The sequence below is a fragment of the Erpetoichthys calabaricus genome, chromosome 6 (assembly GCF_900747795.2).
Source record: "Erpetoichthys calabaricus chromosome 6, fErpCal1.3, whole genome shotgun sequence".
NCBI lineage: Eukaryota > Metazoa > Chordata > Cladistia > Polypteriformes > Polypteridae > Erpetoichthys > Erpetoichthys calabaricus.
Window position 1 is genome coordinate 173,007,374 of NC_041399.2, and position 24,118 is coordinate 173,031,491.

The 24,118-nt window shown below is 35.5% G+C and overlaps 1 protein-coding gene across 6 annotated transcripts in view; it reads left to right on the forward strand.

Moving 5' to 3' along the window:
• pard3aa (par-3 family cell polarity regulator alpha, a) overlaps window positions 1–24,118 on the forward strand; it is a 971,084-nt gene that overhangs the window by 392,036 nt on the left and 554,930 nt on the right. For all 6 annotated transcript variants that reach the window (XM_028804116.2, XM_028804120.2, XM_051929054.1 and 3 more), the window contains exon 5: window positions 1,500–1,637. In XM_028804116.2, coding sequence (XP_028659949.1) covers window positions 1,500–1,637 — 138 coding nt within the window. The remainder of the gene's footprint in view (window positions 1–1,499; window positions 1,638–24,118) is intronic.

The following is a 24,118-nucleotide window of genomic DNA, read 5'->3' on the forward strand; positions in this document are numbered from 1 at the left end:
AATGTGTATAAAATATAAAGTGCAATATAAATAAAATTTATTATTATTATTATTACTGTATGCAGAGTATACCTCAATACCATATTAATTAAATTTGGGTATGCAAGTGCTTGTGAACTATATAGATAAGTCATTGTGCACATGTTGTGTGGTAAATGCACAGTGTCTTCGACCAAGTGAATACATTTGTCTTCAAGGGAAATGTTGTGGAGCCAACTGGTTTACTCTTTTTAATAAGTACTAAGTTCAAAAGAAATACTTATTCGATGATGCTAAACAGAAAGCAAAACAAAAGTCACACTGGTTAGGCCAGAGCTCCTTTTGGAAGTCTGCTCATTCTGCAATGAGACTATCCCGCTGGGAGCGTCATTCCTTTATGGATGTTGAACAAGAAGAGTCAGTTTCCCTTACTGGGAACTTTCCTGGGCTCTGGGAGGAAAAAGAGACAAAATCGTCATTGATAACGCACCCTTGTGTGCCTGGGTGGCAATATTTAACCTCTCATGAGCCCAGAATGTGATCCTTTGGCCTGCAGCATGACAATAGACTCTTAGAACATAGAACAGTGGTTCCTCAAATGATTAAGTTTTCTATTCCGACCTTGAAATGCTTGTGTTTAAGTATATTTTTTCAGAGCAGTAGCCTTGATCTCATATGTCTATGCAATAGATAATCCTGTGCATTAAAATTCTTCTTGACATTTTTGCTCAATACTGAGAAACTTCTATTAGGAGTGTCCTGAAAAGTGACATTTGTATTCCATTGATTGAGCTGGTTATAGATTCTGTTATCAAACCTTTATACTTAGTCTGTATTTCCTTAACAACTTACAGTTTGTCATTCTGCCATATTTTTATCTTTTTTATGTCATTGCTCTGATGTGTAAGGTACCAAAACTAAATATTTAATCACCTAAGCAAAATGTGGAAACATCAGCAGAGATGACAAGTATCAAGTCTCTGGTATGACTTTACATTTGAGTGGTTTATGTCCGTTATTTCAGTCGCTTTTCAAAGTAACTGATTTTCATGTGAAAATCTTAACACTATTGACATCATCTGTTGCTTTTTGTCTCATAGTGATGTCCAGTGACATTTTTAAAATCTTATTTAGTATATACTTTATTATAGATGTATCCTCTCGCTTCTGTACTTTGTGTCTTTCACAATTTTTATTTTTAATTTTTAGAAAATTTTTAATATTTTATTTTTTATTTAAAGATTTTATGAATAGGTTCATAGGGCCATTATTGCCATATATACATAGTACAATGGAATTCATAGTTCTCTTGTCTGTTGATCAGCATATGCATCACCACTGTACAGCACTGTGCTGAATGAGTAAAACTACCTTACCTTGAAACTTCTGTCTTCTTTAGCTGACAATCTCAGATTGTACGTGTCATTAACAGACAAATATAATAACATTGCAATATATGTTATAATAAACATAATTTCAGTGTGTATGTCTTCAGTTTTATTATTTTTTTTTATATCCAGAGAGGAGGCTTGGATTCTTATAGAAGCTTGCCACGAGATGCTGGAAATTGGTCTAATCAGTTTCAGAGGGAAAATGCCCGCTCCTCACTGAGTGCCAATCATCCAATGGTGGATAAATGGTTGGAAAGACAAGAACAGGTAATTAAATCTTTAACCCTGTTAAGTTTGATACCGTAGGGCATATTATTTTTAATTTGGCAGCTATGATGGACAGATGCCATGACTACTATATTGTTTTTAAAAAATTCAGTCATTCTTAGTAAACCAAAGTAGTGTAATTATGAAGATTTTCATCTTTTTTTTTCTTTCTTATCTTTATACAATGATGTTTTTATAAAAAAATAACTTTTAATTTGAAATAAAAATTGAATTAAACCCTTATTTTGAAATTAATAACAAAAAGTTGTTGTTGAGATATGAAGCAATTAATTTTTAAGTTTACAAATTAAAATGGAGTCTTTTGAGGGACAATTTGTTATTGTAAATTAACTGTTGCTATGAAAGTTTAGGGATAAAGAACTTTTCTATATGTGTAAATAAACCAAAAGTGCATTGTATATAACAAAAAACTAAAAGATGGTAGAAAGAGTATCATGGGGAGTGACCAAGTGATTTATACACTACTTCTGTTATTTCGCCTTTAATCTGTCATGCTTCATCCATCTTGCATGCTAAACTCAAGTCCTCCAGAGTATGGAAAGATGCAGTCTGTTTTTTTTGACCAAGATGTTTTAATTTTTTTTTATATTATGGATTATTTCTTTAGTCTAAGAATAAGAGATGTAGTAAACTATGTCTCCATATATTTTTTACTTTACTTTAAATATGTGGTCACATTTGCACAGCATGAGACCTCGTGAAAGGACAGAAAAATTTTGAAAGTATAAATTTACACTCTTGCTGCAAGTATGGTGAGAAAGTGCAGTTTTCATTTATTTATTCACTGTGGGTTTGGAATAAAAGTTGTCTTCAGCGTATTTGAGATTCATATTCTTCTTTAACAAAAATGTATAAACATTAATCAATTGACTACCTTAATTGTTCTTGAAAGTTATGAATTTTGTGAATTTTAGTGATGAGTGTAACAGTGACAGGCTACATGAAAGCAGAGAAAATTCAGCCTGACAGAACACTTTGGAGCCCTCTAAAGCTCAGTGATCTCCTTTTATGATTACATTTGAAGCGAGGATGTACTGGGATTTTGCTCTCCATAGGCTTTCTTTAGAAAGCTATTTTAACCCAACACCATGAGCATCAGCAGAAGGTCCTATAATCATTAAATAATTTGCTTTGAACAGGACTGATTCGCACCATCTACATATGCATATCTCCATCTCAGCAATCACTCCATTATTATTGCACACCTATTATAATACTCATTCTTAAATGTGGTATTCTAAGATAATGCTTTATACATTTGGTTTTATATATCTCCTTTTGATAGTAATAATTAATATGGGGACATTTTACTGTTGTGTAAAACTAAAGCGGTACACATTTGGTACTTTGAATAAACAAGACATAATGAGATAATAAAATAGACATAGTGTTGGAGCACATAGATTGCAGATGGTGTTATCTTGTTGACCTCTGTGCCCTGAAATGGTTTACAGCCAAGTGTAACGCAGTCAGGATCAGATGTACCACCACCAAATCTAAGATGACAGTCTTATTTTGAAAATGAGTGGCTCACTATATCTGCAGTTTAGCTGTGGGAGTATCTGCATTTGTGAGTGAAGAGGTAGATCAACCAATCATTACAACAATGGTAGTTTTGCTATAGCTCTATTGTGAGGATGACATGGAAAATAAATTAATAGATTCTTCTGAGAATTTAGTCATCAGTTGTATGTCTCCATCTTCACTTATGATTGTGAGTTCTGGATAATAAGCAAGCGAATGAAATCATGAGTACCACTTGTTAAAGTGAAGTCTCTGTGTGGGATTGGTGGACAATATTGCATGTAATCAAGTTTCACCAAAAATCATTGCAATGGCAACCTCATTCAGAATATTCTACTGGATTGAAATGGTGAAGGTGTAAATACAGTATGCTTTCAGATGAAGCTTTCAATTTAGTGTTCAACATTTGTATAAGTAGCATCTACTCTGGTTAGTGAGAAATAGAATGTGATTGTGAGTACCAGTGGACAGAATGAGTTTCCTACAAAATGTTTTTTTTTAATTGATTGCTCAAATATGTAAGAAGACCGAGTTAGGATGATGTGGACATGTTAGGAGGATACCTTCTGGGAGCTTTTGAAAAGGTGTCTGCTAAACATAATCTTTTGGAAAATACTTAGCAACAGAATCAGGAGAGACTGGAAGGATATATTTTTTCCTTTTGTCTGACATTGGACTGTCTAAAAATTCCCCAAGAGGTAACTAACTAGACACTGTTAATAGACATTAGTGCCCCAATCAGTTGGGCTCAGCATGTTTCTACTTCAGGAGAAATGAGAATAATGGCAACAAGTTCAGTAAAACAGGCATAGAGGTTATGAGTTCATAACTTAAGTTTTGGAGCTCCCTGTTTGATTTCATTAACCTGTAGGTAGTCATAAATGTGGAGCCTTCTAAAATCCCTTGAGGTTCACATTTTTCTCTTGTTGTTTGTGAATTATAATTTTTTTTAAAGTATAATTTTCAAGTGAAGCAAGGTCTGGCATAGATTATCAGAATTAAAAAGGTGATGATCAGAAAGTTTTAGGTAGATGCATTCCATATTTTTCCTTTCATAATTCATGTAGGGAACATTTTCCTTCTTGTCTTTTTTTGTTAAAATATAGTACTCATTTCTTTATCAGTAATGTCTAAATGATTTGTTATTGTAATTGGAACATCATTTTTTTTTCCTTTGTGTGCTGCTTGTATGTGTTTTCATCCTGTGTTAAGAGAAAGAAATATTGCATCAGCGGAAAACCAAATATTAAATAAAGAACCTGTTGGAAGAACTGTATCTTTTTTCTGAAGGCTAGGCCCTAAGAAAGTAGCCAGCTTTGGTGGTCTTAAATCGGTAGGGATGACTAATTAGAAGTTGCAAACTGCTCAACTGGGCACAGAAAGGAAACTGGTAATGAGACTGGGAATCAGGAGGAGAGTGGTCACATCTGGGAGAGTATTTATAGCAAAAAGACTCAGCTTGGGGACGGAAATCCTGTTTTTCGTTATAGCTCACTGTATTTATTTAGGGTTTTCTTTTCTCCCCTCAGCTGTTTTTTTTTCTTTTTTAAATAACTGAAGGTTTACTTTTTATGGTTAGGTTACTTAGGCCCTTGCCTCATAAGCCATTTTGTCACCTTTTTGTTACAACCTTAACATACTGTATATGATTAAGTACTTCTTTTTGATTAACTGTAATTAATTCTTCCCTGTTTTTTTTATGTAGGATACATTTATCGGTTCTTTAAAATATTAAAGCTATCAACATTTGTTATACCTTTGGAGAGGAGTGCATTTGCTTTAATAAAGGCTGATTGTGCTGTAATATTTTCTGATTAATGGCTTTAATGTAATTATAAGCATGTAAACTGCAATGATAATGATAAATTTTAACTATACAAGCCAAATTTATAAAATAAACTTCAGCTGATGGGTAAACATAATGGCAGAACAAGCAGCTAGCTTGAGGACAAATAGGAATTTCAGTGGTAAACTATATTATGTTGATTACAGGAATAAATCGTCAGTATCATCTGAATCCCCGCTGTGAACAATCATCTTGTAGACAGTGAAGATTTCTTTCAACACACGCCTTCTTTGATTCAAGTAATATTCCTGCATCAGGGAAATAATTATTTAATTTTGTAATGTTATGCCAGATAACATCTGTCACTGCTTGCTCTAAAATTTTATTGGTCAGTGTGCCCTGCCTAGCAAGATCCTTTAGACTGAGTAAAAGAGTGTGAAAATAAGACAGTAGATAAAAGTGATTAAACTCTGCTCCCTGCTTCCCAAGGAGAGGTCTTCTGTGGAAATTGAAGCAAGTAGACTGCACAGTTAGATCTGTACATGGCTCCTTATGAAGATTTTTTTTGGCCTATGCACAGTTGTCACCAGAGCACTTTTGTAAAATTTATTTTGCCTTACTTCTCATGCAGAGAGCACTTTCCTGATGACAGTAATAACCTTTGATGGTTACTTTGCTCTTCTAACTTTTATCTTGGGGAATCTGATTTCACCAGTGGAAAGTTTATCATAGTGGTCTTTTCCACAGCTTTCTGTACCCGTAGTTATGAAAATTATACAGGTTAAAGCAAGTCAAACAGAGTGCAACTGTGTCAGTGCTGCTCATGTGTTACTTTGGCCCTCATTATCCCAGTCTGTTTATTGTACCTTAAAATACAGAAGATAAAACGACCACTGAGGATTCATCTTTTTTCATGGACAACTTTATTGCCACCCTGAAATTGCTGTTTGTTGTACTCCCCCTAGCACATATTAACTTCCTTTTTTATTTGAAGATTGCTAACAAGGTGACAGTCTCAATAAAAAGTTACAAAGTTTTTCATGATTTGTTTTAGGTTAGTGTAATTTCATATTTACACCACTGTCTGCAAATGCTTATTTTCGTGGCCTTTTACAAATGAAGTTAAACAGTTGAATTAAGTGAAATTTAACTGTATTTAACAGACAAAAGTGTAACAGTCACACTGTGGCAGCTTTATTAGATACACCTGCTTGTTAATATAAATTGCCTCTACCTCCAAACATTTAATCATGTGTTTAGAATTCAGTACAGAACTAGCATTCAGAAATGGTCAAACGATTTAGTTATTGTTTGACCAAATATAACAGTAGGGAAGGTGTGTGTATCTAAGTGACTTTGAACATTGTATGACTGGTGCTTCCAGCATCTCAGAAACAAGGGTGCTGCTTAGATTTTCCAGGCACTATAATCTCAAGTGTTTGCTGGGAATGGTGTGATAGACAAAAATCATCATAGTCTACCTTTTTTAAATGAATACTTCCAGCAGGATAAAACACCATATTATAAAATATGCATTATCTCGGGCTGGTTCCACAAACATAGCAGAAACTTCAGTTCTCTCCAACAGGTTAGACAAACTGCAGTGGTAGTTCTGTGGGTTAAAACACGATATTAATAAGAGACGTTTGAGGAGAATAGCCAGAGTCATTCAAGCTAATGTGAAGTTCAAAGTACTATAATTGGCTAATAGCTGCTTAAGCTGTGGTGTGTAGACTGGCATCTATGAATGCACATCGCATTGGACCTTGAAGCTGACAGGGTAAAGTAGAAGAAGACCATGTTGAGTTTCACTCCTTTCAGCTAAAATTAGGAAGACAAGTCTAAATTGAGTATATAATTGCCAAAACTGGATGGGTGAATACTGAAAACATGTCGGCTTGTCTAAAGAATTTTATTTACTGCAAGAACGTGCAGATGGCATGGTTAAAATGTTGGATAAACAGTGTGAAACTTTTGATCAGTACTGCTTTGTGCCACAGACATGGACTATTGACGCTTGTGTAGTAGTGTAGGGAAAGCTTTCCTGGCAGTCATTGGGCCTGTTACTACCAGTAGTGTGTCATTTGAATGCCAGAGTCTACCTAGGCATTGTTTATAGTTGCAGTGTATTTTTTTTAAAATTGGCATTTCCTTCCAGCATGATAATGCAACATGTTCCAAAGCATGCTTTGTCAGTTCACTGAAATTGACTTCACAGCCTGCCTATGTCAGTCGATTAGAATATGTTTATGAATAGATGAAATGAGATTGAATTTGTAGCCAAAAAGTCTTCCTAATGCAATCCAGTCAGTATAATTTAGAGCTTCTCTAGAGTAGTTCCAGCACCTTCTTAAGCACATGCCTCAAAGAATTCCTGCTATCAGGGGATGCTATCAAGTACTAGATACAATAGATGTTCCTAAGAAACTGGTCACTGTGTGAATATGCGTATAATAACAATGCAGTATTTTACATGGCACTGAATGAGGTATTACAAGGTGTCATTCATAACCTCACATTACTTTGAAAATGTTGCAGAATTTCTTGATGGTTTCCCCGAAGCAAAAGAAAAAAGAGTCATGGTTGTCTGTCTTCCTGATGGAACAAACTTTTTAAACTAGTTAATGCTGCTTCCATCTATCACCACCTTGTTTTAAGACCTTCAGTTCATAATTTGAATTTTGGGTTAGCAGATTGTGATACAGTTGTTAGGTAAACGTTCTGTTGTACATTTGTAGAAAATACAAACTAGATTAAAATATGACTAATTACATCTATGAAAGTATAAGCACTGATGAGGCCTCATAATTGTTGCCATTGTGTAATTGAACCAAGTTAGACTGCAAATAAAACCGAAAATGTAGAATATTTCCACAGTGCCTCAGTTGATATATATAGAAGCTCCTTGTGGTTTCCTGAAGTCAGTTTTTTGGTTCACAGCACCAATTCCTTTCCTTTGTCCCAGGAGACTGACTCCTCAATGATTGTGACCAAGCCTATAATGACATCGTCGTCAGAGAATGCAAACACTGAATTTGAATTTTGTATAGCCACACAGTCATGAGTGAACAGGGAGAAATGCAGGACATTATTCACGTCACCATGAAATGTTCATCTTTTGAGGAGTCTAGTATTTCCCACAAAAGTCCAATATAGCAGCAGGAGCAAAGATGTGGGCTATCTCCATGGAAAATGTTACTGTTTTGCTCACATGACTTCTCTGTTACAATTACATTGTACCAAATTTTTTTTTAAATTAAGAGTAAACAGAAATAGAGTAAATTAACAAGTTATAAGATAATAAATAACAAGAAATAAAGAAATTTTCAATAAAAAAATAGAACAAATGTAGAGTAAAACTATAGCTACGATTATACGCAGGAACTGAGTAATGGAGCTAAATTCAGCTGCATATTCAGACATCATTTGTTCTTTGCAGGTGAGGTTGTTTGCAAACTTATTTTACTTTTTAAGCTGTTATTTTAATGACATCAGAATTTGGAAAAGTCTATGTGAAGTAAGCCAGGGTAATAACATACTGTAGTAATAAGTCACAGTGTCCTATTTTCTTTCTCAATATAAACACACTTTATGTACACTAAATACATCCCCACCGGTTTAATGGGTATCACAGGAGAAAAGTTAAGATGAAATTACATTGCAGCAGGAATCTGTTCAAACAAAAAAAAAAATAGCAAGCAGTATGCAGTAAATCTGAAGTCATGTTAAAAAAAATACCAACTTAATGACTTAGTTTTATAGTTGTTGTTTCTGAACAGTCTGATGAAACTGTACGCCACAACAAAGTTTTCCATACCTGTTAGAGTCAATACCAGAGCATGGTGCTATGATGTAATTCAAATGCCTGCTTCAAATCAATATATAGTTTAAAAAAATGTTGACAGCCCTTACTCAAAGTATATATTTAATTATATTATTATCAATCAGTTGTCGTTGTGCTACCTCTTACTGCTTGGGCATAAGTGATTCTGTAATGGATAAGGCTATTCTGGCAAATACAAAGAGACGTGTTAGATATGTAAGTTTTGTGTAGGGCTTTTAGTATTCCTTTGTTGCCCAGAACTCATTCATGGAATTTATCTGAACAAATCCAATGGTGTGAAAGGCTGTACAATAATTAATAAATAGCTTTACCAGTTTTATCAGAGTAAGAGAATTGCAATGCCATCCAGTTTTCAAGTCTGCAGCTATGTAATCATACAGTGTACACGTAAATATATGCTGTAGATTTATTTTAACTGCTTATATTGATTTTAACTAGACTGCTTAAACACCAAAAGTAGATGATTACCTTTAAAATTGGGCCTATACAAAAACTCTTAACAAATTTATTAATTAAAAATAGTCTCTGTTTGGGCTAATGAATACCGTAGATCAGGGGTGTGCAAAGCCATTCCTGGAGGGCCGCAGTGGCCGCGGGTTTTTATTCCAACCCAGTTGTTTAATTAGAAAACAATCCTTGCCAATAATTACATTTCATGGCTTTTTAGTGCTTTAACTCTGCTATGTCAAGTCATTCTCAAATCCTAGATTTTTTTTTCCATTCTAAAGATATCCAAATATTTTGAAGTGTAAAACGGATGGGTAATTCTCAATCCTTGACTTTTTTGTCTTCTGTTTCCTTCCAAGTATTTAATTAAACCAAATAGTGCATGATAAATACACACAGGCGTAAAGGGTAACAAGCAAAATGGATAACTGCTGGTTTCTTTTGTCATTTGCATCTTATTGCTAATAAGGAGCAATTAAAAACCAAGAATGCAGCTGTTTAAGACTTAAATAAGCAATAAGGGTTCAAAATCTTAACGAGGGAGATAACTAAAATGAAGCAGAAGTGTTTCTAGAGCAATTAGTGCTTCTTATTAAGCAATTGGGTTGGAACAAAAGCCTGCAGCCACTGCGGCCCTCCAGGAATGACTTTGCACATCCCTGCCGTAGATAAAACTACACTTCTCTGTATAAGATATGTCCAAATAACAAGGTTGTGTTTCTTTTCCTTTTAAAATATTTTAAGAGATTCACTTTGATTTCTAGCCATGTGTTGCAGAAGAAATTGAAACATGTGATTGGAGTATCAGCACAAAGTATCACTGAACTGTTTGTTTATTGTTTATTGGTTACGATGAAGGCCAACTTATAAAAGAGCACAACGATAATCTGCTTAGCAAACAAACAGCTGTCTGGACTTCAACATTTTTCATGACCCAAACTTGAAAAACATTACATGCTGCATGAGAAGGAGTGATAAATTTCATTATTTATATACATTTGTAGCACCAGTGATGCTGGAAGCTATTGCAGTGGCACTTGTCAATAAAATTTCTATATGTGGGAAACACTGGAATCCATATGAAGGGTTGAATATGTACAGCTTTAACAGACTAGGGTTATCCAGTCAGAAACCACAAAATCCATTTGCAGTGACTGATTTCCGATGTGTTCTGAGATTACTTACATAAGCAATCAGGTCTTATCTTAGTTTCAACTAAGTCTGAAATCTGTGAAAATTTCCATTTGGCTAACAATTAAAAATTCCTGTTTATCCTCATGAGAACTCTTAAATTGGTAATAATGCCCCCCAAGATCATGTTCTTGTGGTCGTACTTGCTGTTTTTCCCCATAAAAAATACTTCATGGTGTACTGTCTTAAACAAACTAAAATTAACGTGATCATGTCTGCCAGATGTGTTTCTGTTCCAGTGTACACTTTTCAAGCTTATACGCATTTTTTGGGGCGTTACATTCTCACAGTATATGGTATCAATATCCTGGGTTCAAATCCAGTGCCTGCCGGTTGTGTGTGGGGACTTCGTGCTGTTTCATTGTTTGCACCCCAAGATATGCTGGTTATGTTCAATAGTAATTCCAAACTAACTATATATAGGAAATTTTATTTTTCAGAATTCATATTCTGGCATTATTTAAAGAAGGAAAGGTTAAGGTTGTTCTGTGGTAATTAGAACAAAACATTCAAACACAAGCATTGAGAAATATTAAACAGGTAATATTAATTTCCTTGTTTAGTAATAAATTTATCAACCATATTTTTCGTGTTCTGCAAAAATCTGAGCTGCTTGAACATAGACTGTCATTAAAGTGTCCTGAATGACTAGCAGCTTTGCCAAATCATTTGGAAATCAGTCTGATGTGTTCGCTCTCATAACTTGTGTTGAACTGCTGAGAGAGAAGTGGAAGAAGAAAAAAAAATCTGACAAATTCTTGTGGGAACTGAATTTGTGCTGACCTGATTTGAATTGCGCCCCACCCCGCTGAGTGTCTGTCGTCTAGCAGTAGGGGTGAAATCAGGAGCTTTGACACAGAACAAAGGCTGTCGAAATATACAAAGTAAGAGCAGCAGGAATTTTCTACTGTGGTTCAGGACTAAATCCTCCAAATAAGTAAAATTGTAAAAGCTATTTGTAGATTTTGAAAAAGTAAGACATTCATAGCATAAACTAGCTGTGATAGCTTTGTTTGACTAGAACTGAACTTTTTAAATTAGGCATATGAAAGAAGAAAAGTTTCAGGAATGTTACATTATTATAAATTATTTTGTCTTGCACATTTAAAAAAAAAAAAGCTTAAATTGTTTGCTTTAACAAATAAATGATTAAATATTGTCTTTAATGGAATACACCAGAAATTTTTTTTATTTTTTATAGGTTACTTACCCCATGTACTTAGTAGTGATGGTCATGTTCTTATGCAGAATGTAGAGAAAGATGTTTATCACATAATAGAAGCCAATAGTGACAAATGCTAAACAATGGCATGGAAAAAGGAAAAAAAAAATTAATGTTACTCATGTTGCATAATCCATATGTTAGATATCCAGTCAGATGCTCAAAACATTCCAAATACATGGTTTTTGTTAAAATTCTTTTGAATAGGTACTTCTGGAATATTATAAGTGGACATCATAAACAGGAAAACTAACTCCTCATGGAAAAGACTTTTGGAATGGAAGACCCGCCTCTCCCCTTCATTCGTTGGTCAAGTGTGCTGTCCTCTTTCCAAAAGTGACTACCATAAAGCTTTAGATTTCCTGTTTATGACATTCACCAATAGCTCTGTTAGTAACTATTTAATAATAATTTAGCATAAATGCATATGTTTTGCACATTTGAAGCATATGACCGCATAACTAACAAGTGGATTATGCACCACAGTTTTTTCTCTTTTTTGTGGACATTTTTCACATCATTTGCCATTGTACAGCACTGCTTACTATTGGCTTTAGCGTCATAACCTTTCTATCTACATTCTGCATGATAAAATTAAATATAAGAATGTTTTCTCAGCCACCACTGCAAACTACAGGGGGAATGTAATATAAAATCATTTTGGGTGGCATATTCCAGGCGTAGTCTTCTGTCATTTAAGCTCTTTCATCAGGGTAGAACAGCAATCCGATTTTATTACCTGAAAATACCCAGCCCCAAATTAAAAATGTGTGTATTTAAACGTAGAGTTTTTGTGCTTTGGAATTGTGAGCCATGTTTACACTAATTGCTTTGTTCATTGTCAAGTTTGCATTTTGTAATGCTGACCTTTACCAGCTGTCCAGCCACTCCAGCCGGCTGTCTTCCGGATTCTTTGAAGAAAACAGAAAAGGAAGTATTAAAAGGAAACTTTCATGTATTACATATCATAAGCACTTCCCTAAATAAACTGAAACAAGAAACTATGAACACTTGTTTATAAAGTCACAGAAAATCTGCTTGGCAACTCTTTGGTTTAGTTACGTAAACCCATTTGACTTAAGGGTTTCATTGCTGATTGCACAGTTAATGGATAATATTTAATGATGGTTGGAGGAAATAGTTGGGCTGGGGTTCTGGGTGGGTTTGACTGTTTCACTGCATAACAATGCTAGGAGATCTTTTAGAATATGCAGATATAAGCAACTGCCAACATTAAGGTTTGCTTTTCAGAAGCTGCAAACATTTGTTAAGCAGAGCAGCACTGATTGTATTATTTACCCAAAACCACTCTGGAATTTTGCAATTTTCAAAGAAACATTTCAAGGGTAAGTAAGTGACCCAACGTTTAACAAGCTGGCAAACTTTATTTTTATTTTCTTGTGCTATTTATGGATTAGGATTTAATACTTGCTTGTCCCATTCTTTGAAGTCTTGTGAATTGACTGCTTTGTGTGGACAAGTTGCCTTACCTATCAGTCACATTAGGATAGCGGGACAAGGTGTGAAACAACCCTGTGCACATTACACTCACAAACACACCCACACTTGGTCACACTGGAGTCAATTTCGAGTCAACAATGAACTAAAAACTGAAGTCCTGACTCTCTGTGGTCATAGAACACACAGAAAGAGTGGTGCATTTCTGCAATGTCCTAGCATAATTGCCCATCTTGGTCTTATCCATTCAAGCCCCCTAATCACCCCCAGGCTGTATTTGGCTACCTTTTTTGACCCATTTACAGGTAACTCCTGGTAGCTAATGTGTGGTGAGTATATTGGCACAAAAAGCGGATGCTTCACTGGTTTCCCTCTGTCTTTGTAAAACTCTTTGAACAAGTTAGAAGTGAGTTATATAAATGTTATTAATTTGTTTGCCTCTGGTGATACAGTAGCGTAAACCCATTGCAGTCATTGGAAAAAACATGCAAATTCCACATAGACTATGACAGAACATGGGATTCAACTGCATAACCATACTGTCTAGCTGACTTGTGTATTACATAATGTTTTTTTTAATAAGTTAATATTTTAATACTGAAGCACATTATAAGTTGTGTGTCCTACTGCAGACTTCCTTTTGGAACGGCTTCTTATCTGACTCATTTTTCTGTTTTGGTTATATCATGTTCAGTTCAAGAATTTTAAGTGGGGGAGCTTTTTGTATTTGGTTAACTTTCACCATAGGATTTGTTAATTGAGGTCACTTTCTGATTTTGGAGCAAAAATTTACCTTCCAGCTCGGTTCTTCTCCAGCTTGATGTTGAGTGGCTTACCCGAGGCCTTGCCAGTAGATGGCACTGTATGCACAATAGTTGAATTTCCACTTTAGTGCTGAACTGCTGCTTTCTGGGTTAGTATGTTGTGGCTTCTCTTGCTGCATTTCTCACTCTCTTTCTCAGACTTCTTGCTGTGAAAATGTCAACTCACTGGGGAGGACAGCCAACTAAGGAGAGGAAAGACAATGAGAGCTTAAGTACAAATGAGTTTTCTGAGCTTAATAAGCAATCATAGTGAAAATGCAAATTTGTTTTGTGTAATTAGTGATTGCTAAACAGTGCAGATTATTTTTTATATTTTTTTGCTTTTAATCCTTCACTTGTCTTATTTGGCTGCCTTTGTACTGAGTGATGTACTATTGATGAGTAAAAGCATTGTTTGTTGATTGTCACATATAAAAATATATCATGAAAACACTGTCTTATGCTTAATAATTTGATTTTTTTTCCCTTTGGCAGTTTTAACAATATAGACAATACACTTTCTGTATTATTTTAGGTTTATAAATGTTTAATTTTTAGTTGTAGATTAAACAAGCTAAGTCCCTGTTAAGGGAGCAAAATGCTACTGAAGATTTAGATCCATTACACTGGAGAAGTGTGCTTTTAATTAGGTTATTGTCATAGCTAAGGATGGAAGTGAATAGTTAATAGTTCAGAATCCCTTTCTTTTGTTTTCACGACCTTGAATGTTTGCATCCAGATAAGCTTAATGGTATTTATGAAGGAAAGAGGGAAAAGAAATAAATAACGTGGTTTCCATGGTGACGGGAAAGGTTTCTTCTTTGCACCTGTCAGCTGGAAAGGTGGGCTTTTTTCTTCTAAGGCTGAGGCAGTGAGTTGGAACTGTTCTGCTTCATTGAACCCCCACAGGTGAATCTGCAGCTCACAGGCCACCCTCCTGTAGTAATTGCAGCTAATGTGGAGGACGACGCCAGGGGGACCAGAAAAACCACCATTTCTTTATAGCATGCAGATTGAGCAATTCGTTAAAAAAGGAAAACAAAAAAAGTTATTTAGCTTAGTATACTCTGTCTGTTTAATAATTGTTTTGTTACAGTATTTTTCTTTATAAATTTATGGGATTGGTTTATGCGTGAACATCTGATTACAGATGTTTACAGATGTGGTTTCTGTCTGTTTAATTTATAAACACATTACAACAACATCAACAGTTATTTCTGTAGCACATTTTCAAACAAACAATGCAGCTCATAGTGCTTTACAAGATGACAAAAAGAAAGTTATATGAAATGAAAAACAAAAAAGATTTAGCAATAATATTAAAGAGTAAGTAACAAAGAAAAAGGTAAGGTCAGATGCCAGGGAGGACAGAAAAAAACCCCAAAAAAACATTAAGCTGGAGAATAAACAAAATCTACAGGGGTTCCTCGGCCAAAAAGACCACCCTGCCCCCACTAGGCATTCTACCCAACATAAATATACTTAAATCAGCCCGCTTGGTTTTCAGGCTTCACATGATAGTATTTGATAATGTTGTTCTTGTGGACAGCTGGGACACCCGCCTTCAATCCATCAGTGCAGGGGGCCACCACAGAAGAACCAAAAAAGACAGCAAAGAATAGTAGGGATTAATATGGCTTGTGGATCTCTGAAGAATATGATAATTCTATGCCCATATAGTCTTATCAGGAATACAACTAAAATGTAGCTACGAAAAGCCATATTAAAGTAATGGATTTTGGTAGTTTTTCAAAATGGTTCATAGTACTAGCTTGGTGAATTTCTGTCAGTGAAGTATTTCTGATTTTGGGTGCATAACGGCAAAAGGCCACCTCGCCACTTCTTTTAAGTTTAGCTGTTGGAATTATAAGCAGACCTCCATTCAAAGATCTAAGGTTACAACATGGAGTGTAGGGGGACAGTCATTCCAAAATATAGGACGGAGCAAGATTATTTAAGGCTTTGTAAACCATTAGTAGTATTTTAAAGTCAATTGTGAATGACATATACAGTAAAACTAATGTAACAATGGTAAAAGTGGTAAGATGTGCTCAAATTGTGTTCTTTATTGTGTGTTATACCCTTAAACTATATTATCCTGTACTCAAATTTAACTTCTCACTAATAAATAAGAACATGTAACTTTTTTTTTAAGATGGTATAGTAGTAGTAGTATTATCATATGTACACAGTACAGTGAAATTCTTACCTGATTGTTCAACAAACATCTGGTCCATCTCTCACGCAGTGATAAACAAGAATGTATTATAATACATAACTTTGTTTTATTTAGTGGAAAACACAAGCAACTTATCCTGATGTACTCCTTACCTGTGTTTCCATTTGTTCTGTTATGTTGTCACGTTCTAAAACCAAGCAGGGGAAAAAACTCCAGTGAAGGTTTGAATTAAAATATTATTCCCTCTGAAAGCCTAAACAAAACAAAATAATTACTTTCTGTTATTTATTTATTTTTTTACATAATCCATCCATCCATTATCCAACCCGCTATATCCTAACTATAGGGTCACGGGGGTCTGCTGGAGCCAATCTCAGCCAACACAGGGCGCAGGGCAGGAAACAAACCCCGGGCAGGGTGCCAGCCCACCGCAATATTTTACATAATGTGAGTGTATAATAAAGCCTATGTATTCATAGTTTGTCAGACATTTTTGCTTGTTTCAAACTGACGATGCCTATCTCCTATGAGCATGCTGATCCAGCAAGACTGGAAAATCGGCAGTACACTTGGCATAATACGGGAAATGGCAGGACTCTTTGGAATGTGAATATTGTTCAATAGACTCTTAATCTTTTCCTGTGAATGACATGCAATACTTCATGAAAAGCACAAGTAATCTCTGGCTTCCAAATAAATAGCACACACTGAAGTCCTGTTTTTTCTATTTAATTTCAGAAGAGGTATTGTTTATACAGAGAAAACTCTAACCAACAAATATACCGTATACAATGACATTAGTGTATACCATATCTAGTTTCATTTTTGTAGAAAACGGTGGTGTTTATATTTAAGTAGTGAATAACTGCAGTTCTATGCAAAGTAATCTCTAGCAGGCTAACGAGGCATTTCACTTAGAACCTAAAGTTTTAACAATGGACATTATGGTAAGAAAATAATTTGCATTTAAAGGCTCTGTAATCTAGTCACATGACTTTTGAGTGCCTTTCATTTTGACTGCAGCTCCTCTGTAAACCAGTCTTATCTACCAGCACCTATTTGGTCATCAGTAACTCAAAACCATACACGTCTTCTGGGTAATAAGCTTAGTACTCAAGTGAGAGTAATGAGATACATAGCAGCCTGGCAGGGTCACTTCTTAAGAAGAAAGTTATTTGATTATAGCTTTGCTTACTACAGCTGCTCATGGAGCTGAGAGCTGGTACTGCTGACAACAGATTCATCTTTTTCAAATTTAAATATTAGTAGTACTAGGGTGTTGTACCAGGTTAGCCATTATAGATGTAGTGAGAAGTCAAGCAAAATGACACCTTTTATTGGCTAACTAAAAAGATTACAATATTGTATGAGTAATTGTACATATTGTAATCTTTTTAGTAAGCCAATAAAAGGTGTCATTTTGCTTGACTTCTCACTAAATTTAAATATTTGGAATTGTTGAAGAAATAAGTGCTCAAGCTACGTAGCAGTCAGAAGGATGTTGACAACAGCTGATGTCCCTTGTGTATGTTTGTGTGCATATTCAATGTAACACATCTGAAATTTACCAAAGAGATTTCATGTCTTTCTATTTAAAATTTGTATTTGTTGTTTAGAAAATGTAGATTTAGTGTGTGTGTGTGTGTTTGCACAAATTTATTTATATGTAACATACTGTACATGGAACAATAGTGGGATTAACGGACAATGACAACTGCAGGCAGACATCACTTTCACATCTTAGCAATTTTTTTATTGTCTATAAATAAATCAAAGACTGGAAGCTTCTATCTGTATAAAATCTCTAGTGTATTAAGACTCTTCCAGTCATGTCTACCACCTAGGCAGTGAGCTGAAATCACTTCTGATCATTTGAATTGTAAAGACATTTTAGATAGTTTTGTGTTTCGGTGGGCTAGTCAGCAGAGACAACAGATATTGGTTCTTTGGCGATTTCCTTGACATTGACATTTGGAGGGGGGAAAATTATTATTATTATAAGTAGTAGTAGTATTGGTATTTCTGTTGGTCAGCCTGTATGTTTTTTTTGGGGGGGTGGGGGGATTAGAAATGTTTTTACGTTGTTAAGAATCCATGACTTATTTTTTCTCACAGGAAAACTGAAGCTAGCTTAAGTCTAGTGTAAGAGAGCTGTGTGCCAGGAATAATAAAACAAACAAAAACAAATGGTAAAAGTAAATGGAAAAAAAGTGGAAAGCAAATTTTGCAGTAAATTTGTTGCTAATACCTACAGTATAACCTTCAACTTCATAAGTCTTTATTATTTAGTTTTAGATTTTTTATGTCAATGCTACAGATAATGTGCACAATATTACATGTTTTATAAAGAATGATTAGCAAAAAAAAATACTATATCAATCACCTCTTTGATTACAAGAAAGGCTTTAATTTTCTTTTGCCAATATGGAAAAGGCTGACATGAGTTTACCCTCAGAATAAAGATAGTTTCAACATTTCAGCCTGTCGTGGTGTTCACTTGCCACATCATTGGCCCAAAAAAGAAGAAATTCTCCTCATGCTGAAAATTTACTTGATTTATACATGACAGAAAATATTTTTTTTAATTTAGTTTCTAACAGTCTTTTTTAAATAGTTTAGAAAATAGCCTGGTTTTGAGCAGTCCCTTTATTAATTTTGTAAATGTGTATATAAAATAAAACTTTCAGTGTTACCACAACCAAATCGTTATAGAAAAACTATTACTACTGTACCTTACTGTTAAAAAACATAATGGATCATTCTTCTTTTTAGTCTGTTTGACATATTTCTGTGTTACTGATTTCATTAGACTGGTATCCACATGTTAAGATTCTTGTCCCCACAGAGTAAGAAAATCTGCCAGAATGTTCCTCCTTTGCATTCCTTAAAGACTGTGTAAGGAATAGAGTTTAACATCATGGAGGTTCGTGTCAGTTTGGCATCTATTCTTCGAAAACAATGTCAAGACCTGATCTACTGTAGGATAATTTGACTTTGACTGTGGCATATTCCGTTAAAGTGCTGGCTTCAAAATCATATATCAGTAATTGCTTTCCCTTTGAAGTGTAGTGGAAATTATTGGTTTTATATCTAAGACGAAATCAAGAGCCCACAACAGTTAATTTAGCTACTTTAGATTTTCACTGGAGAGTGAAACTATTTGGGCTAAATTAACTTTTTTCCACTCTAAAGATTTCTTGTAGATCTTTGAAGCTCATTAATTAATTCAGATTTTCAAATTCAGGGCGCCCTTCTCTCTCATAAGACCACACAATGCAGATAAGTACTAAAAACTGTGTCATTATTTGCATACTGTATGCAAACACTGAAAACAAGCTGTGCCCCGCAGTGGAAGAAACTTACAGGTATTTGGCAGCTTCAGGAGTACAGTATATAGTTGAGGCTGTTTTCTCAAAACAATTAACAAAAAAGTATTGAAAGTCTGTAGTACAGCATGTCAGGAGCCTTTGGCGGTGCAAGGTTTTATGAACAGTGTGGGTCAAACTTTGGACATGTGGGTGTGTGCTGATGGAAAGCCGAGTAGACATTTAGTGTTTATTGGGGGAATTGGCTGATTGCTTATTAATGTGTGATTGCGATAAGCACAGACATCCCTTATTGTTGCTCTGTAAGTTGCTAGGGAATGCAGCTAAGCTCACAGGGATAACATAAGTCTGAACAGGAATAAACAGGGGAACAATGAATAAGAAGAAAAAGACAAGGTGGAAGAGAATGAGAAAAATCGAGTACAGAATTGGACAATCAAGCCAGAGTGAGAGAGAGAGAGAGTGAAAGGTGAAGGGGTCAGTCTGTTGCCCTGTGAGAGAGTGAGAGGAACAGCACTAAAGGGGTGGATAACCCAGCTGAGCAATATTCTGTAAAGTAACGGTAATTGTGTTCTCTAAGGTCCTGTGGACGCCAAAGGAGGTGGCAGAACAAGGGAATTTTGCTAAAGTCATCCTAGCAGATATCAACGTATGTGGATGGTACAATATCAACGTATGTGGATGGTACAAAGGCTAGAGAGGGGATTGTGTTTGCCAGCATTTTGGTCCTGCTGAGAAGACCCAGAGGGTAAGGAGGGGAGACAGAGGAAAAGAGAGAAGCACTGGAGAGGAAATTGTGTCCTCCATCGCCACAGTCCATCTCAGTGTTCCGGGAAACAGAAAAGGCCAATGTCTGTGATCATCCAGGGCATTATAAAGTCATTGCTGACTAACTTAGTAGCCCTTCCTTGTCTGTGCATTATTCTTAATTATTCTTTAAAACTTTTTGCTGGGCTTCCCTTGTACATAAAATGTTTAAAATGAAAAAAAATCCAAACTCAATGATTCAGCCTACTCCTTAACTCCAGTATATTGCTCTATTTCTTTTGGGAACATCAGTGTGGCCTTAGTGTTACGGTTAAAAAAAAATCTGTTGTGTTGAAATTCATAAGAATTGCTTAATTAAGATTATCATCTTAAAAAAAAAAAAAAAAAAAAAAGCTTGTGTGCCCTTACTGAAAGCAGTATGTATTTCAGCTTGCTGTAAAAGGTATCCCTGCCTTGGATATATTGACCTTCCCCTGCAGCCAATCCCTTTCTAATTAACAGGATGTCTGCAGCATCGACAGCCCTGTCTTGTCTTCTGTTTGAGTGAAAGAGCACATCTGTCCTCCCATAATTTAGCAAGAAAAGTGTAGTCTACAAATCGATGCAGTGCCTTTAAACAATACAACAATCCTCCACTGCCAACAAAAAGCTACTGAGGGTTAGGAAACTCATAGATTCCGAGCCATCAACCCGCACCCCCCCCTTAAAAATAACAATACTTGTTCATTATATGGAGCACCAGATCACACTATTCCTGGTAAACCTGCTCTGCCAGAAGAAGCTTTGAAGGAGTTCATTAGTTCATAGAAACTGGTGGAAACAGCTTGCCATGAAGAGTGAATTGAGGCCCATGAGCTTTTGATTAAGACATGCCCATACTTTTCTATGTCTGCATGGAATGGGAATTGTTTTTAGGAGTAGCTTAAGCATCTGAAGGCTTTTTTGCATCTTTATTTTAACACTGAAATATTATACTTTATAACTACAGACATGGTGTATAATTTTATAACCAATATGTTGCTGTGTGGCATGTTTTAAAACTCACTATGTTTTGCTCCAGTCAGAGTGTTTTCAGTACTTTGAAAACAAACATGGATCCTCTACAGATGCTGATCATTCTTTTGAGAGGATATTAACACTAGAATCCCTGAAGCCTACGAAAAAAACTCTTAATTCCAGGCCACCTTAAATTCCTTCACACCTCTCCATTAGCGTTTTTTGTTTTGCAGATGTGTCGATCAGCACAAGCAGCCTGCTATCCCATCCCCCTCACCGCCACAGCTGAACTCGGGCAAAAAGTTCTCCCAGCTCAAGTCTTGTTTATCTAATTGTGAGGTGCCTGGAGTTGTATAGGGTAAATAATATATTGTTACTTGGAACACATGCATTTCATGAGTGTTCCATTTCTACAACGATCTATGTAAGTGAATGATGACAGGAAATGTTGAACACATACCTAAAATGAAACTTTTTTCATGTTATAGTATTGACAAAATTTTCACATGAAGTGTATAATGTGTGAAGACTGAAGTCCAAATATCAAATAAACACTTTCACAAAAGGTACACATATAACAAAACAAGTGTGCTATTATTCAAGAATATAACTGAAGAGAAACAAATCGGGTTAGGGTACAACACTCACACTACTACTTGGGTGGGGCAGCAGTAAGAACTACTGACTCATAATCAAGAGGTCGTGGGTTTGATTCCATCCGCTTCCCAGAATTACCATTTTGAGTAGTGAGCTGCTTATATTGTTATTGTTCAATAAAAAATACATTTGATTTGAGTCTGTAACAGCTGGTGGAAATTTATGGTACTTGTAAAGTTTTTTTTTTTTGATTCAGTTTTATTCTCTCAGTTCATGTTCACACTCCCCCCAATCTGACACTGCTGTTTTCAAATAAAGATGTGCTAAAGAGGTGAACTCAGATGAGGATGGGGGTTCTACATCGGAGAAAGAGAACAGAAACACTCCCTGCAAGAAACGTCCAGTCACACATAAGAACAATGCAGCTGCACCAGGCGTAAAGGTCAAAGATGGCACCGTTTGGATGCAGCAAGAGGTCAGGTGTCATCCTGCCAGTCCATCTGCCCCACACTTGTCCTTAAACGAAACAGCAGGGCTTACAGAGCTCCCCAGGGTATCATGCAAAGTACTGTTTGTGATTATGCTTTGTGATGGTCTTTATATGAAAAACATTTATATGTTACTTATATAAAAGTAACATCAGATGTTATTTATCTTGATTTACAGTTTAAAGTCACAAGTAGACTGCAGAGCTTCCTGTGTTTGGTCGACATGGGCATGCTGACAAAATACATTTGCAATGCTACTTAAGTACGTGAATGACTTTAGCTGCAGGTGGATGCTGCTGTCACACTCTACATAACTGTTATTATGGTTCTGCCTTTGTCCAGAAATGGTTTCATAAGCTTTATGATCTTAGTCTCAGAAAGTTTTTCTTCCGTGGGATGACTGGGATCTTTTCCTGAATAAGGAGTGTCATTGCACATGTACGTTCTCAGCATGCCCATGTTGTTCAAACACAGGAAACTCTGCAGTCTACTTGGGACTTTGCGCTGTAGGAAGTTAAGTAAATAAATCAAGGTAAATAATATATGATGTGACTTTTATATAAGTAACATATAAATGTTTTTCATATAAAGACCATCACAAAACATAATCGCAAACAGAACTTTGCACGATACTTAATTATGAGTCAGCAGTTCTTACCGCTGCACAACCTAAGCAGTTATTTGAGCGATGAAGAGCCTTGAGCTAGGAGAAGTTTTGCCCAAGTTGAGCTATGGGGGTTTTGGGTGGAGATTGGGGTGGCATAGCAGGCTTGCTTGCTGCTTGTGCTGATCGACACATTTACAACACAAAAGATGCTAATGGACAGGTGCGAAGGAATTTAAGCTGGCTCGGGATTACAAGTTTTTTTGTAGGCTTCAGAGATTCTGAGATTACATTAGTAGATAGGAGGAAGCCAAATATTTAAGGAGTTATGCACATTATTTATTTTTGTATTATTTTTTATTTTTTATTCTTCCACTGTCAGTAAATCTAAATGCTTAATGCTGTTGACCTCATGACATAAAATTGGCCAGAATGTAAAACATATGGCATTGTTGGGAGTATTGCGTATTTCTGAGCATGCATGGATAGGTACTAAAACTGAAACAGAGTGTGCTGTACACTCAGATTCTGTATTTAGAATAAGCAATTCATGTACAAAGATTAAATACTGCTCTGAAATTTTGGTATTACACAATCATTTTATGTAGATAAATCATACATGGCTTCTGGTCAGAATTTATTCTGACTGTAATCTAGTGTCATAGTAGAATTAGATTTGTTTATAATCAGCTATTTGGTTTTGTCTGCTGCTACTTTGTTTGAATATTAATTTTGTTCTGAAATTATTAAAATTGAGCATAATATAGAGATGATCAATGAAAGGAGAAGCTATTCATAACAAAGCATGGTCACACATCCTGGCCATCATTGCTGTAATCCATTAACATATCCAGAACTAGGTTTGTGGAAGTAAACCAGAAGGGGAGAACAAGCAAGGTGATCAAGGACAATGGCTGAGCCACGATCCAAGTATAAGAATCTGGAGCTGTGAGGCAGCAGTGCTAGGTGCTGTATACACCAGTTGTTTGTCTTGAATAAATGTGTTTCTACTCAAAACCTAAACCCAATATTTTTAAGAAATGGGTTAATTAAATACATTTGCATTTTTTCTTTTTACACTTTAAAAGTTTAAAACTTTACTGTTTTTTTTCATAACCTACAATGGACTCCAACAAGCTTTCTTTTAAGTTTTTAGTTTTAGTTATCTGGTCCGGTTACTGCTGTTCACATTCCAAATTTTATTTCTCTCGATTTTGCCATTTGTTC